General features: G+C 41.1%; 1 protein-coding gene across 1 annotated transcript in view; it reads left to right on the forward strand.

Annotated features, from left to right (window-relative positions):
- The window catches only part of CCDC57 (coiled-coil domain containing 57), a 44,822-nt gene extending 29,644 nt beyond the window's left edge, over nt 1-15,178 (forward strand). The window contains exons 9-13 of the mRNA XM_069872923.1: nt 1,193-1,388; nt 2,041-2,177; nt 7,622-7,744; nt 8,088-8,310; nt 14,365-15,178. Coding sequence (XP_069729024.1) covers nt 1,193-1,388; nt 2,041-2,177; nt 7,622-7,744; nt 8,088-8,310; nt 14,365-14,582 — 897 coding nt within the window. The 3' untranslated portion in view covers nt 14,583-15,178. The remainder of the gene's footprint in view (nt 1-1,192; nt 1,389-2,040; nt 2,178-7,621; nt 7,745-8,087; nt 8,311-14,364) is intronic.
- Nucleotides 15,179-17,703: the final 2,525 nt, after the last annotated feature.

Here is a 17,703-nt window from a genome sequence, read left to right on the forward strand (position 1 = left end):
AAACAGGCCTGTAGACTTTTGAGCGTATAGTTGTTTTTCTTATTTTCTCTTTGTTCAGCTCAGAGGAGAGTTTTTTCCTCTCAGCTTTTTAAGTACCCATCTTTTCCGTGTTTTCTCTCTTTGTATGGTAGAGTTTTACTCTGGAGATGCATCTAAAGGTAAAAAGACTTCTGGGTTCCACTCCTAGTTCTACGCTATTTTCTCCACCTCTATGCCCCATAGTGTTTGTGGACCTGGGCGTTTTCCATGTATGTTCTCAAGGGCCTCCTCTTTTATCCAAAGAAATAAGAGAATGAGCATTGTGTGACGCACTAAGGCAATGGTAGTTGGGATTTTTTTTTTTTGTCAGTATGAATAATTCCTTTCAGTGTGTTCAATTGCAGTGTTCAGGGTGATTTAGTTGAAAACTGATTTGAGTTGCACAATTAGCATAGTACACTTGCAGCTACTTTCTATATAGAAGAATAAACATTGAGATGAATGAGAGTTTTATAAAATGGTTGTTATATATGTGACATTTAGACATTTGTGGCAATGTGTAGTATTTAAAAAGCCTATAGAGAGGCAATTTGTTCAGTGAATGATGAGCATTTAAATGAATATTGAAAAGTCTTTCTAATAAGAGGGCTGAAAGGGGACAGTATATAGCTCTGAAAAACAAGGATGTGATCGTTGGGGCAAAGACTTTATCATAATTTCTATGTGCAAGTGGATTCAATTAGATTTGCAGGGACAAAACCAGTTACAGAATCTTTACTTTTCACTCTGCAGCCTTACTTTAAAACAACATTGCAAGTTATATCTACCCTATATGTGTGTATGCACACAATGATTACAGAAATGAGGGTTTGTGGTAGATTGCTTTCTGCTGTGAAGTGGCTTGTAACACATTTTATCTTAAAATTAACTGCTCTCTAGTGTGCAGCTATACAGTGTTTATCCTATGTGTGTTATTTTACACTTAGGGTTAACAATATCTATGGGAACGTCCCTGGCCGTTATAGTGATTTGCTGCACAGTTTATTTTGCCCTATATTGCTAACAAAATTTTTAAGACAGACCCTCAAAAACAGGCTGTAGACTTCAACTTTACACTTTTTCTTCAGCTGGTTTCTAATGTGTGTTTGTACAAAACTCTAAGCCTGCAGACCACAATTTCAAAATGTTCATTATAAGCACTGTTTTTTTTCAGGGGCCAAACCCCACAGTTCTTGAAGAAAAGATGGTAGATGTTGGTCTTCAGTGTGGTGTCGGCTGTACTGTACAAGAAATGCAAAATAAGCTGAAGGGAGCAGCAAGAAAAATCTCAGTTCTGAGCCAAGAGAAGCAGCAGCTGATTGAAATGGGAAACAGACTCAGAGCAGAACTCAGAGTGGTATTGAAGGAAGGTAAATTTATTCTGCAGAAGAATTCTAGTTTGTATATTTAGAATAAAACCTGGGAATCAGCTCATTCTTTAAGCTGGAGAGAGCTATTCTTTAATATCAAACAAAGCACTGGACTTGACTGATTTTTCATCTGCGTGGTTTGTGTGAGACTGTGGTGCTAATTGTTGTGAGTAAGATTATCCTGTGGTAGGAGGAGCTGTGATAGAATACAGAGTCTGTATGCAGTAACTTTTTGTTGATGAACACCTTAAATGAAAGACTCCCCCGTGCTTAGATGTCAGTGTGGGAACTGGAAGTTGAACTGAGAGTTCTTTTGGGAGCAGAAAATAAATAGTTTATCTCTTGGAATAAAAACTAATGTGTTATGAATGTGGAAGAGAAAGCAGAATAAGCGTACTATAGAGTAAACTTGAATCAAGAATATATCTAACGTAAGGAAATTTCACTGTGGACATTTAAGTTCCATGCAACAATTGCTTTGGCAATAATGCAAAGGAATAAGGCCTTTCTGCACATAGTATTGAATTTGTCTGCAGTGAGAAGGCCTGTGTTCTGTGGTTCATTTATATCCACTATAAACACTTGGGAATGTAATACTGGTGACAAAATAACAATGAAGAACTCCTTCCTCAGTATTTTCTCTCCTCTGTAGGACTTTGGCATCCTGTTAGCACTAAGCGCTGCACTGTTTGTTTTGCCTCTGGTACTCTTTTTCCAAGAGAGCTTGTCAAAAGAATACACTGCCAGCTATCAGCTTTAAAGCATCTGCAGCACAGAATTGCAACTCAGGTAATGTGCTCTCTGAAATCTTGTGATAATGAGCAGTAAAGCCAGTTCTATTTCCATGAATATAACTTTCCTTAAAACTCTACATGTAAATGTCTTTTACTGACTTTAGCTCAAATATTCCTTTGATACCTTGGGAGATTTCATAGAACCATAGAATATCTTGATCCATGAGGATCTTTATACTGAGCAACCTAGAAGTTAAATGGTATATGCTCTTAAACACAAATAGGCTTGGGGCTATCACCACTCCCTGGGGAGCTTGTTCCAGTGCTTGACCGCCTGCTTAGGGAAGAACTTCTTAATATCGAGTCAGAACTGATACTGCTTTGAGCCATTCCCTTGCATCCCATCACTGGACACCAGAGGGAAGAGATTAGCACCTCCCTGTCTGCTCCCCCTTGTGAGGAAGATGCAGACAGCAATGAGGTCATCCCTCGGTCTCCTCTTTTCCAAGTTAAAGAAGCCAAATATCCTCATCTGCTTCTCACACGTCTCGCCCTCTGGTCCTTTCATCATCTTTGCCCTCCTTTGGACAACCAAAACCCCCAAATCCCTTGCTGCAGGGCTGCACCCAGCCTCTTGCCCTCCAGTCTGTACGGACATCCAGAATTACACCATCCCAGGTGCAGGATCCAGCATTTGCTCTTGTTAAATTTCATATGGTTGGTGATTGCCAAGCGCTCCAATCTATCAATATCTTTCTAATTTAGTATCACTGGCAAACTTGCTTAGTGTGCACTTAACTTTTGTGGTCCAGGTCACTGATAAAACCATAGAAGAGAACTGGCCCTAAAAATGCGCCCTGGGGAACACCAGTAGTGACTGGCTGCCAGCCAGATGTTACCTCGTTTATTTGATGGGTTATATTTGGGGCTTCAAAATTAACTTTTTAAAACATGACTTTCATCCAAGGAATTTCACAAACACTTGTGTTAATGCAGCATAAATGCAATGCTGTATTACGAGGTTCATAGAGCTTAGTTTTAAATAAGTAAGATGGGCCATTTGAAGGATTTGCAGTGTGTTTTCAGATAAACTTGAAAATGATTAATCAGTGAGCACGTTTCCAAATGTCCACAGTGGTAGGATTTTAAAGCACCCTTGTCCAAATTATTGTACTAGCATGTTTTCCATATATGAAAGCATCTAACCTGTCTCTAATCTTTTGTAATTAAAATACAACTTTTAATAGTTCAGTTGCAGCTTTCATCGGAGGGACAAGTGGATAAATACTGGCTCTCCTAGTCGTTAGTGGCAGACCTCCCAGTGACTTCAATAATCAGGATTTCACTATGTACTTTACTTCATTGATCAGCACATTTGTTCGTGTGAGGATTGAGTCAGAGCAGCTGATTGTCGTTGTAATTTTGAGGGCAGTAAACAATGTTGTTTCAAAAAGGATGAGGTGATTGCTCTGACGCATCAAACACCAGTAGAATTATTAACCAAGTTCAACTAGAGAAACACTTCCTCTGGGAATCTCTGTGGGCAGCTTGTTCCAGTGTTTAATCACCCTCCCAGTTAAGAAGTTTGGCGTTTGGGTCTTTCTCCTCTTTATGTCTAAACAGTGTGTCCTGTGCTTTGCTTTCTACCTGTTGCCTCTTGTTCCTCTGCTGTATGCCACCGAATCTGCCTCAGTCATCTTTACTGCCTCGCACGTCCCCATCAGGTGCTTCTCCGTGTTGAAAAGATCACTCCTGGATCTCTTCTGGAGGTCAAGCAAGGCCAACTTCCCCAGCCTCTCCTCATGTGTCAGATGCTCCAAGGCATTGATCATCTTTGTGGCTGTTTGCTGGACTTGCTCCAGTGTGTCCATGTCTTTTCTCTATGGGGGGAGTCCAAAGGTGGATGCAATACTCCGAGTGTGGTTGCACCAGTGCTTGGTAGAGGGAAATAATCACCTCCCTTGACCTGCTGGCAGTGCTTTTCCTGATGTCAGCCCAGGGTACTGTAGGCCGAAGGCCTCTAGAAAGCGTCACTGCCACACGTTCAGCTTGTGGTCCACCAGGTTCCCTGTCTCCTTTCTGCTGAACTGCTTTCCAAGCAGTCAGCCTCCAGCATATTAGATTGAAACTACAATCTCCTCTGCCTCTAGGGGAAAATCAACTGAATTAAAGCTAATATCCTCTGGACAATTCTGTTTAATTTTAATTCTCTCTTTATGCATTCTTATTTCTCTTAATTGAAATCAAGAACAGATGGAGAGCCTTTTTGTGGAGAGCTAAGTTTTATCCAGGAATATGTAGGAGATTGAAGTTTACTCTTGCTACATGCTAAAATCTTTGTGATAACATGAAACTAGACAGGAGATAATTCTACAGTGTTGCCAGATTACCTTTAGAAATCACAACTGTCATCCATTTACTTGAAACACATTCTAAAAATGCCTTAAAAGTTTTTACATCTAGACCCATTCTAAAAAGGTGGAATAACCACATACATTTTTGTTATCACAAATTTCTTCAGATCTTATCTGGTCAGCCAGATAACCCTACAGAGTATATGTAGAATATTAGAGTTTATGAACCATCTGGCCAGTTTGAATGGCAAAGGTGAATTCCCTAGAAGAACCAATGGAAGAAAATTCTAATGAATACTTGATTTTTCTTACCATTAAGAATGGTGTTAAAGAAACAAGCCAACATATTAACCTCTGCATTTGCTTAGAAAAACCGCTACAAATTAAGTAAATGAAGGTCAAGTGGCTCAGCTGGCACCACTATAACCAGTTGTATGTCTGGGGATGACGCACTTTCTATTTGTAATTTAGTTCTGCCAAAAATAGATTATTTTCTTTCCTGTGCAGTAAAACAGTGCTGCCGATTAGCCATGTAATTATGTCCATGGGAGTGTTAGCTGGAGTAATTACAAAAACTTCTGGGTCAGTAGATTTAAGAAAACAGTCTAGAAAGTGGAAGTGCAAAGATCATCCAGTAATTAATTAAATTTGAGAACAAGTGCTGACAGGGCCAAGTTTGGTGTTCTGCCACCACATCTTTAGGCAGACAGTTATCCAGCTCCTGCACAGGATGCTATTCTCTTGGATAAAGAACAGTAGTAAAAATGGATAGTAATTGTTTGGAGGGCTCAAATGTTTGAATATGAAAAGAAAAGGCTCTCCAAGCCTCCGAGCACACAGCAGTATTTCAGCCTGGAAAGGCACATATCTGGGGAACAAAACAAGTACATGTATTTCTTGGCTAAGGTGAATCAATCTGACTGAATCTATGGCAACATTTTGGAATACATTCTAAGGGATCCTGACTCTGTTTGGACATTCTATCATGGGGGCTAGAATTTCTCTTCCTAGCAGAAGATATCCAGCAGGAGGGGTACTCCTGAAGGCTGCCTGAAGTCTGTGCTGTTAGGTTCAATTAGAACTGAATTTGAACAGGTTGCTTGAGTGCAAGTAAGCCCCTGTTCTTCTTTACTGCCCATTAGTCAATGAAGAAGTTTTAAAGGTTGCAGTGTGAGCAAACATTGTAAACCATCCATCAGACAGTGATAAACTGGGAATGCCATCTGGTGTCCCTTTATAGTGCTAATGGAGATCTATTCTTCCTTAGATATAGCAGAGTCTAAGATAAGAAAGAGAGACTGAGAACTGTAACAGGTCAGCCAGGTAAGTGCGATGTGAGCTGGAGAATCTGGTATATTTTACCAAATGTATCTAATCCAGTTCTTTTGACATCAAAACTGTTAGTGAGGGCATCAAAAATACTTGTTAGGACATAGCATTGAGAAAGCTGCCTGGGTTCTGTGATGGCAAAGGCTCAACTTATTGGAGCTGTGTGAGAACAGGTCTGGAAATGCAGCATTGCTTTGCAACTCTTCATTGACAGCCTGAGGACCTGATTGGGACCTGTCACAGTGACACTGTCCCAAGCAGTATTAGCATCCTGTAGCATGAAGAAGGTCCTCGGAGAAAAGTGTTGGGGAGCACTAAATGTATAGCCTCACTGGCCTATCAATGATTCATCCTATGGAACAGTGGCATGGGCTACCTCTGGAGCAGGAGATCTTAAACTTCTTGTAAAACTCCAGGGAGAAAAGGTCAACTCTGGTCCTAGAAGACTGTCCTGAGCATAGGATTCGGATCTCCCTCTTATGAGGTTTCAGAAGGGAATAGGTTAGAGCTTTTGAAGTGTGCGGGAAGACTGGAAAGGCTGCCCACAGGTGAAGTCCTCGTGGAACGCTTCAGCGGGTTTGTGGATATGTAATTTATTTGGGATGCTTGTGAATGTCTTATTAGCTCTAAGTCAGAAACTTGGCATCTTCTATTCACTTTTACTTTCCATTCACTGAACTGTTTCTTAAGCTCTTAAAATTTAACATTGGGAATATTTTTTCCAAAGGAGGTTAGGGTGCAGCCAAGCATTTGAGGAGACCTTTTGTAGCGTTCTTGTTTCATCTGTGTGCTGCTTGGATTGAGGTCTGAAAAGGATAAGCTAAATGCTTATACTAAATATGTAAACGTGATCTGAGCAAAATTGCTGCAATTCAAACCCACTTTTTTTTACGTTTTTTTTTGCTTTTCTACCTCTTTAATCTTTCTTTCACTACTCATCTTAGAACTCCGCTGGCTCTTAAATTGAGACCAATGGATGTTTATTGCCCATCCATCCCAGTCTTCTCTTGCCTTATTATTAATGAGCTCGGTACTGTGTTTCCTATTTTCCTGACATCTTCTGTCTCCTATGTTCTTTTTGAAGTCATTTAAGATTATTCTTGGTTTTGTAAGAATGACTAGATTTTAAAAATACAATGTGTCCATGGCTCTTGGAGAGGTAGGATTTGATTGAGAGTTTCCAGGTTGGGCGCTGATCTCTGGGAGCAGCAGTCCAACATCTTCCACTCATAGGCTGCTTGGAGGTTAACAAAAACTGAGAGAATTTATTACTGTCACACTTACAGGAATTTCAGTGCCAATTACTTTACATGATGGGCTCATGTTTTGTTTCTTTAGTCTTAAATACATAGCCTTTTGACAGGACAGAAGCAGTTCACTTCTCATCAAATCTCACTCTAATTGCTATGTGTTGAAAGCAGGAGAAACTTTGTGGGGTAATTAGGTTTTTTTAGTTGCTGACAAATTATTTTTCCATAACTGCTTTATTTTATTTGAGGAGTTTGGACTTTATTGGGAATTTTTCTTCTGTAGTTGAATTATGGAAAAAGACAAAAAGTGAAGAATGACCCTGACAATATAAACTTCAGTAAGAAGCAGCAGCAAGAAATGTAGATCTTGAACAGATTAAGTAAGAGGTTTATTAGAAAGGCAGTTTAGACATGTCAATCTGAAGGGAACATAATTTTTTTTTAATGTTTTGTTTATTATTATTTTAACTGATTGTTTTAAATCTAGGAGTGTGACAGCAAACAAAGCTATCAATATATTATTTTTTGAGACCATGGGTAATTTGTAATGAAATATTTCGTATTAGGAGCTGCAATATGCAAAGCAGCAGCGTCCCCCAAGGACCAATTCTCTGATTACCTGCCCTGACTTAAAGGAAGAAGAAGCTCCAAGCAGCTGTGGGGAAGAAACAAAATTACCATCCACTGAGGTACAGTGCTGTTTATCATCAATGTAATTTGCCTTCGGTTGGATTTTTCAGTTGCTGTTGCCCAACAGTCATCCCCTAGAAGGCTTAAAAATATATGTGTTTAAGTCATGCATTGTTCCTGAGCAAAGCAGTATTTGTTAACGCTTAATAAACTACTGTTTCTCAATCACTTCTGTGATGATGTACAACGTTAAAAATAATAATAATTTTCTTTTGTCTTGCCTCTTGCTAAAACACCCTCTTTTTCTGAGACCAGGACATCTCTGTGGAATTTAACCAAATTTCAGTCGTCTTTGATGTGAAAAGTATGTATCTCTACAAGATTGTATTTGAATTTGAACAGGTTAAACTGGAATTCGCTCTTGAAAATCATGGGCCAAAGCCACGAAAGGCAGATACATCCTCAAAGGTCGTTCAAAGTCAGCCACTTAGGCAGAGTCCTCGTCAAGCACAGCAGGTCCAGCTTTCTTCATCTGGAGCAAGTAATTTCTGCCAAGGTGTTTGGCAAGCATTAGAAATGGAATCAAGCCCTTCTGTTCTCAGTCCTCAGAAGAACACCGATGAGGGTAAGCGTGCTTTGTAAAGTAGTTGCAGCGTTTGGCTCTTCTAGAAGAATGGAAGTATGGTAGAGGATTCTACCCCTTCTACTATTGTTTTTACATGACCAATACTGTGGCTACAGTTCTGTAATCGGAATATGAAGATCTAATGAGTTACTTAAAAGCAATTTCACTGTTGCCAGCAGAAGAACTAGGAGGAGTGCCCGTATAACTCTGGTTTTGATGCCTTTGTTTGCAATATTTCTCCCCTTTTATTAAATACTCACGGCAAGTGCAAATACCCTTCTGTCCTAACATCGTCTAAACCTTATCTGTGGCAGATATATGAATGTGTCTGTCTGAGAACTGCACACTTCATGTGTTGCCAGGTGACTGTTAGATCAAATTGCAATTTGGGCAATCCTTCCTTACTCATTAATTTTGTGGCAGGTTAATAGCTACAATACTGCTTCGTATGCTGAGACCTAAAGGCCAAGAGCGAAATCATGGGCATAATGTGGTACATGCTGTTGGCACATGGTGAACTAGATATTGTTCACTAGAACATTGTAGTCCAGTGATACAAGATGGAACATAAAAATATAAAAGGAGGCACAAATTCTTATACGTGAGGCAGCATCCTGACCTTACCTGTCAGACAGCACCGGGTTTAGGATAAGAGATAAAACCTAGGGCATAGGCTGAACATTAATCTGTATTGTACTCCAAAAACCACTAGGTGTTCTTGGAAATTTTAGCAGGAGAGCTAAGTAAGAGATGTGCAGAAAGTATGGCCTCTGCATGGGCACATTGTAAAGGAACTTGTGAATGGTGGCCAGACCCTTAGGGATGCACAGTGAAGAGAAAGAAAAACAGTGGACACAAGTTGTGTCAAGGTACATTCTGAGCAGGGAGTGATAAGCTCCATGACATTTTACCCCGCTGTCATTTCCAAACTACATTGCATCTATTTTTAAACCAGTGTATAGGTGCAATGAAATACCTTTAGCAGTACACAAGGACAATAAATAATATTTATAAGGGCTATCAAAATGAAGAATGGATTATCAGCGCATTTGCTCACAACAGCAGCGCGTTGCAGAGACAAAGTAATATATGCGGACAGACCTGTAGGGTTGGAATGGACAATGCTGACCCAGTTGGGGTCTGTGTGCTTTATTTGTGGGACTGGGGCTGAAATGATATCTCGGGTCAGGCCTATATTGACAGGATAAGCAAAATAATGTCTTTGAAACATTACTGATAGTGTCATGCAGTCGCAAGCTGCCGTATGCGTGATGCAACACTGCTGGCAGCCTTACAAGGACATCAGTTTCTTAATGTCTCGAAATTTCCAGCCACCGTTGCAAAACTTACTGTAGATTGGGGGGACCTAGAGAATAGCAAAAAGGAAAGATGACCCTGCCAATGTGACAGAAGTGAAGCATCAACAAGGGATGATATTTTCCTGAGAACAACCTTCATTTGCTCTCTGCATCCAGATTTACCCTAAGGACCCTTGGACAGAGCTTCTCACTCACGCGTGCAGGCCCTGAAATACTGCGAGAACAAGACTTCTGTAAACTTTTTTATGTTGCTTAGCTTTTCTCCTCTAGGAAACCATCCAAGTGGTATCTTTAATTTTCCTGGAGTGATTCCTGTGTTTCAGAAAATGAGATCGTGAAAGCAAAGCTCGTTCTTTTTTTGTAGAACATCACCACAGGGCAGAATACATGAAGTTGTGAAGGAGTTCTGCTTCTCATTTTCAGCAGAGGCTTGCATTATTTTTCATGTCTGAGATAATAGAAAATTCAGTCTTTCCTGTTTAAAACTACTCACTTGAATTTAGTACATTCATCAGACGCGTGGTTACAATGGATAGAACAGTCGTTAAGATGGAGTGACTTGGCACTGGGCTCTCAGATACAAGCGACGCGCACACAGACTTAAAAGCTCAGTAACAAAAAATGGTTTGCAACAAAGCAAGCAAGTTATTTCACTTATTCAAACATTTCTTTTGCAAGTTCAACTGTGTCTAAATCTGTCATACCAGTAGCTATGTTTTATGGATATTTCTGGTGAAAGAGGAGCAGTTGCAGTGTGGGAATGATTTTTTCTGAACCTGTTGAACAGCTTCCTTCTTTTTTTTGTGTACAAAACAGCCTATTGGGACTTAAAACAGTTGGCATGTCAAGTAAGCCTTGCAGGTTGCTATATTCCCAGCATATGACACAATTCAATGACTCAAGTGTGTTTAGAAGGGTTTATGCTACGTGTTAACACTGGGTTAGTGAAGTGGACTGTTACATACTTTATTCATTTCTACATTGAATTCGGAACTTGTGGAAGCTTCCAAGCAAGTCAGAAGGCTGTGAGATGTTTTAATTTTCTCTCGGCTTACTCTGCCTGCTGACTTAGTTTGTACTGCAGGAATGAGAAGGATCTAATATGTGTGTTAGTTCTACAGGCAAGTAGCAAGAAAGGGTTTAGAAGAAACACGGGTTCCTTGTTCAGGTGTTTGTATTGTTGTTTATTATTGAAAGAAAAAGATCCTGCTGCAGAGGTACATGGGTACAAGCCATGATGATGTTAGACACGTCTGTGTTACGTACATAGACTGAACTAGTGAGACATAAACTCTGTGTTTCTTTCATTTTTATTGCCCTATCCCAGAGGCTGAGAGCAGGTGGGAGACTTTGGCTGGTGAACCATATTCTGTGTGTCCTGAATGCTGATGAAAGGCCATTGGCAAAGGACAGTTGCTTGTCAGAAGAATTGTATGCTTTCCAATGAAAATCACGACAGGCATGTACAACCATGTGATTCACGCCTGTGTATGCTGCAAGATTTCTCTGTTCACCTTTGGGTTATAGGGCCTTTTTTGAATTTAGATAAATGCTAGGCAGGAGGAGCAGAAGCTCTGGGAAACATTTGGAAAGGTGGAATTAATTTTTCTTCAAGTAATTCAGCTTAATTAAGTTTTTACTTGCTATCGGAGACGGGGTTTTATTGTGAAAGGAAAGAAAAACATAACCCACTAAAGTCTGGCTGTAAGACTGTGTTTATATTAAGGCCAAATGTTGTGAAGCGTGCTTTGTTGTATGAGCGCGTGAAAAGATCCTGATCAGCTGTACCTCCTTGGGTCAACAGAGGCTGGGGTCGGTGCAGAGGGAGGAAGAATGTAATGCAAGCTGTGTTTGCACCTTGAATGTCCCTGCTAGTCGCTTGTTTTATATGCTTGTCGGGAAGATGAAACTTCATGTTTTCCATGCCAGAGGAGAGCTCCAGTTGCAGTGGACGGTTTTGAGAGGCCCCACCTCCACAGATACCCAGAACTGCCTTCTTGAGTTTACACTGTAGCCTAACAAAGAACAGATTGAATTGCCTTGCGGCAAAGTAACTTTTCTGGTTTACTATTTAAACTTAGAGAGGGATGGTTTCTTTTCCTATAGCTCTCATTGTTACTGCTACTTGCCCGGCTGGGTGGTCTGAAATTCTACACTTTGTGGATCAAAAGTTATCTGAAGTGTTTCCACACTAGACAGAATTTCAACAGCTTTGACATCACTGACAGTTCTAGGAGCAATCCATGTGGGTAAAAAGCTGGCCAGAGAAAGGATCTGGTGAAATAATAACAAACAGAAAGAGGGGTCTGGCTCTGGCTTCAGTCCGCCTCCAATCGGAGAAAGACTCATGGTTCCTTTTCTGCGTTACATAAAACTTCATCTTTGAAGTGTTTCACAAATATTAACTAATCCTCTCATTACATTTTCTTCACTTGAAAGTTCTCCTCCTGAATAGAAACCTGTTTGAGTTCATATTCCTTCAGAAGCACTGTTAGCCGTGGGCAAACACCTGGTGAAAAGTTTCTTAAATGAAATTTTCCATCTTTGGAAATTGCAACTTCCTTGTACAAGAGGTCTGCCTGTGTCTGTGTTCTCTTAGGATCTTTCACTTTAAAGAGCGTTTCTATTTCTGGGGTATTTGTTTGCAATTTTTGGTTTTAAATTCATGTGTTAACATGGATTTTTGACAGTCCAAAACTTTACAGTAGCCATACAGAATGCTTGTATTCTGTGTTGTTCTTCCAAACACCTAACTACGAAGCAGCTTTTACTAGTTATAACTGTACTAATGTCAAGAGAAAAGCATGCAGAAGGCAGAGGAAGGGATGCATGTGATGCATTGATGCTTGGTTACTGTGCCTCTGGATCTACAGGAGCAGGGCTTTTATTTCTGAAAGTCATTTTCTTGGCTGAATACAAAAGACCCTTCAAAACTGAGAGAGTATTTTGAAAAAAACAGACTGTCTGTGAGCACTGTTCACTGTCTGCTATTTATGGATCTGCCCATTGCTGTTGCTTAGACCATGAACCAGGTAATCTCGTTCTGCTGCAGCTCCTGTTCAAGCAAAATAAACTTTAAAGCTGTATCCAGTCCCTTGCAGACGTGACTGCCTGCACTGTTGATGTTGTGACATTCTGCTTTATTGTCTCTCGGATGTGGTAGAGGTCTAGGTTAATGTGCTATAATGATTAAAGACCTTTTTCTGGGCAGGAAAATGCATCCAAAGGTCTCTCATGGGCTCAAACATCCTCTTTCACCACCTGTAGGTAACCACGAGGTGGCAAGCTGAACAGCGTGAGCTGACATGAAAAGCACAGGGTGCCCTGAGCCTTTGCCACCTGCAATAACAAATGCCGCCAGCCTGATTCTGCGCAGCGATTGCACACACACGAGTGAACAGCTTGTTCAAGCTAAGCCAGAACATAACTATTTTGGAAAGTGTTATGTTTTGATGCTTGCCACAGTGTGATGCTTTGCATAGTGCTATAAACTCGCATTATGGAATGAATTAATCTACTGAAAGAATATTTTTTATTTCTTTCCATGTAGAATTCTGTTTGGACTTTATACCACCTTCTGTTGACTATGAAAGTTTACCTTACCCTGCTAATAACTTACATTTATCAGTTTGTGCACCTCCTCTTCTTGCCCTGTGGTTGGATAGTGCCTGGGATTGAAGCCTATTGTGCTCAAAAACAAGTGGTACAGAATTCTGTAGTGTGTATTATTGCAAATCTATTGTGACTATTGCTGCTGCCTGCTTCGGCTCTCCACAGAAAATCTGAAGTTAAAATCTCAGTGCCTTGAAAAATAAGGATTATGTGGATGGAGCCAAGCACCTGTAAATATTACCTATAGCTTACAATGAATACTGTGACTGACCAATTCCACTAATCTTACCTAATGAAATCTGTAGCAAGACTGAAGTTCAGTTTGTTTGAGAAAGTGAGGGGATTATGTGAGACGCTGCAGAATGGACTCTGATTGGTATCGTAACCAGTATCCCTGCTGCTCAACCAAAGACATTACTTTTTGAGTTAGTGCTCTCTAGTACACACAGCTATTTTAGACAATAAAAATGAAGATTTCTATGGTAAATGCCTTCCTATGTCAAAGAGGAGATATTGGTAGTAGTGCAACGTTGTCAAGCAGCCAGAATTGCCTTTGAGCCCTTTGCAACATGCATATCCAAACATGTTTTACTGCAGCTTATATGGCTGCTGGTGATGTCTCAAAAAAGGTCAAGAGATTGCACCCAGCTACTTTATACCATTTCACAAGAGGGGAGTAGGTAGCTCTGACTTTATATGATGTTGATGTTGCTTTGAATGATACCATGACCTCTCACGAAGGAGAGAAGGGTGAACTTGTAAAATGGGGTATTTAAAAACAGCTGAACAGATGGGTGATGCTTGATTTGAACAGTTACACCGGCCTTCCAGCTTCCTCCCCTCTGAAGCAGTCTGAGTCTGCTGCTAATGAAGGATAGACAGCTACAGATGAAGTGAGGACTGAGACAGAGATGCTGATGTGTTACTCCATCAGCATAGCGAGCCTTAATGGACAGTTCTGTACCTCTAATGTACAGAAATGGTTCTGTTACTCAGTATAAGGCTTCAACAAGGTGGCACTATCACAGCAACGTATTTGGAGAAAAAGGGTAAACTTGTTCCAGTCTCATAGTTAAATACAAACATAACTATAAAGTGTTTTGGTTTTGTTTTTTTTGAGCAGTGGAGTTTGAAGTTGTATGTTCAACTGAACAAGCTGAAGAATCTCAGCAAAATATCAAAACCAAGGATAAACTTGAAATGCCAGATTTGACAGTCAGAGGAACCAGGCTAGAAGTTCAGCAGAAGTCAAAATCCAGGAATTTATCTTGTGCTCATCCCAGAAAACCAAAAATCTCTTCTAAAAGGACAAAAATCCGCAACTATAACATTAAAGACTGATTTCGTTGTTGGCTGCAAGTTCCAGGTCCAGGCTTGCTACTGATTTACTTTGGAATCTGTAAATCAGATCTAAATATCAGCTTAATTTTTATTTGTTGAGTTGGGATGTTCACTGCCAGAAGAAAGAGTAAATACCATGTTTCATAGTGTGAACCCTAAAATAAAGGGTTAATCTATGTATATTATGAGATTAGTCTTCACTGTTAATACTGATTTATTTTAATTATAGAGGTTAAATATTGCTTGCATCATGGATTTAGAAATGCCCAGCTAATTCATATGAAAAGCCTTGTGTCTTCGGGCAGGGCTTGAAGGTCTTTAGCAAATATTTTGTTGAGAAACTGTAGATGTGATTTAAGTTTACAAGTGGGATGCCTCAACCTACTTTTCTCTTATAATTAACAGTGCAACCGTTAATCCTGCGCAGCTGTCTTTCTACTTGAACGAAAGGGGTTTTAAAAGATTACACCTGAATCTGTTTTGTTTCTCATCTTCTGTATCTCTTTCCCCTTGTTAAGACGGTATGGAAGAGTGTAAAATTAAACTTATGTTGTCACACCAATCATTATGTTTTTCTTTAACAAGAGATTGCATAGAATTTAAAGTAGTGAAAAACCACACATTAGCAAGAATTAGAATCATGCTGAAGCACTGTGAGAAATAGGTCTTACAACAGATGAAGTGAAAAGAAAACTTGATCAAGTTGTGATGTAATAAGGGATATCTGTGTAGTTATGAACACACCAGGATGCTAAAACAAGTAACCAGCGTATGTTTATAATGTTCTCAGTAATGCCATGCTGTCTTGGGCTGTTACAGTGATGACTTTTGCTATAAATGAAGGAAATACACATGAAAACCACAAGAAAAATGTTTTTACGGTGAGGAGGGTCAAGCACTAGAACAAATTGCCCAGAGAGGTTATGGAGTCTCCGTCTGTGGAGATAACCGAGCCCATCCCTCTACTCGAAGAGGGGTAGCTGGATCAGGCTGGCCAGGACCGTGTCCAGTTGGGTTTGGAGTTATCTCAGGAGATCCCTTCCAACAGAAGCGATTCTATGAGTGGTATCACTGAGTTCAATACTTGCTGCTAAAGACATATAAACATATATAAAATCAAGGCAGGATTAATGAAGGAGCGCTATTTAACCATGAGTGGTTTTGTTTTCTGTTTTCCTGCAGCACTTTTCTTTTTAGAAATGCTTTCCTGGTATTCTTTGCAAACAGCTGCTCTTTTTGGCACCTGATGATGTGGTAGAAATCATTCTGAGAATCTGAATAATTATTTTTCTACTCCATGCTGAAAATGTTTTGCTTTAGTGCTAAAGGTGCAATGATGCTGTAATCAGATGCTAAATCTGCAATAAATTTCATTGAGAAATCACCAAGCCAGTGCGAGGCCTGAGAGACCTTGCAGGCTTCTTTCTAAATAGTTTAATTACTTGAAAATCCTGTCATTGGATTCAACATTTAACATTGTTCATGAGCCGGAACAACATGATGCATTCCCTTAAACCAGGCCCTGAATGAGCTCTTTCTGTAGCTCAAAGCAGAGTGGTTTCTAACAAGAACAGGAATTTTGGCCCAGAGCACACCAGTTACAGCTCTCGCTAGTTATTTCCAGAGCACAATGTGTAAATTCTGAGGTTTTTAATAGCTATAGATGATCCTGAAAAATAACTTTGTTGTTGTTTCCAATGCCATGTTTAATATTGAAGTTTGGAGTTGCGCAGGATTTCAGTGCTGGGAAGATTCCATGTGCGCTTACAGGTGCCCTTAGTAAAAGGGTGGTTTGTTCTGTAATCTTTCTACTACTGCATCTGAGACGGGAAAACGTTATTCCTACATCATGGATACAAATTTGTGAGATGCAGGCTTCAGAGATGCCTTTATCTATGTTTCTTTGCAGGTTTTTGGTTTATTTGTTTCCTTGTTTGAGAAGTTTGGGTGGGTTTTTTTGGTTTTTTTTGGGTGATTGGTGTCATCGCCGTCCCCTGTACATCACCCAGCGTGCCCGGTCATGCAGATCTCTTGCCAGGAATGCAACTTTAATTTATTCAGGTTCCCTGAGGAACAGGTTTCCTGATGGTAACTGGAGGTGAGGGATGAGGATGGCTCTTCATTGTTTCGTTTTGGCCATAGGAAAAGGAGGAGTTCAATCACTGTACCTTTGTTTCAGAGTAACTATAAAAACACAGCGTGAAAATCATAGAATCACCGGGTTGGAAGAGACCCACCGGATCATCGAGTCCAACCATTCCCATCAAACACTAAACCAGTATGCTGAAAATTAACAAAGTATGCATAATAACAATAAATATTAGGAAGGTAGGTTTTGGGTCCTGCTGGGGGAGGTGGTGCGAAGCGCATTAAACACGGGAATTTCTCATCTTTTTCTCTGATGACCCAAGTACTTCAATTAAACACCCTTGGGAGAGGGGCGGGTTTAGACTGGACACAAGGAGGAATTTCTTGATGGGGAGAGCGCTGAGGCCCTGGCCCAGGCTGCCCAGGGCAGTGGTGGCTGCCCCATCCCTGGAGGTGTCCAGGGCCAGGTTGGATGGGGCTTGGAGCCCCTGATCCAGTGGGAGGTGTCCCTGCCCCTGGCAGAGGGTGGAATTAGGGACGATCTTTAAGGTCCCTTCCAACCCGAATTGCTGGGGGATGCTCTGGCTGCGGTTTGCAGCCCCCCGAGGCAGCGGGAGGTGCCTCTGCCCAGCCAGGAGGGGCTTTATGGTCCCTTCCAACTCAAACCGTTCCGTGATTCTTAAAAACCAGATCCAGTTCTATGAGTCTAAGAAAAGGAGCGGGGCCGGGGCCGCCCTGGGGCAGCGCGAGGAGAGCCTGAAAAACGAGGATTCCACCCGCTCGCGGGGTTCGGGGCAGGCGAGAGGGTGCGAAGGGCTGATTTTATTTTTTTTTTTTTTCTTTTCTCTCGAACGGCAGAGCAGGGCCGGCCGGTGGAGTCCCGCGGCCGCCCTCTGGTAACCCCGGGCCGGGGTGAACGGCCGCCGCCCCCCGCCGCCCCCTCAGCCGTCACCACATCGCCTTATCGCCTAGCAACGCCCCGCGGCGCCGCGCCATTGGCCGCGCCCGCCCCCGCCCCCGCGCCGCCGCCTCC

The sequence above is a fragment of the Phaenicophaeus curvirostris genome, chromosome 19 (assembly GCF_032191515.1).
Source record: "Phaenicophaeus curvirostris isolate KB17595 chromosome 19, BPBGC_Pcur_1.0, whole genome shotgun sequence".
Taxonomy (NCBI): Eukaryota; Metazoa; Chordata; class Aves; order Cuculiformes; family Cuculidae; genus Phaenicophaeus; species Phaenicophaeus curvirostris.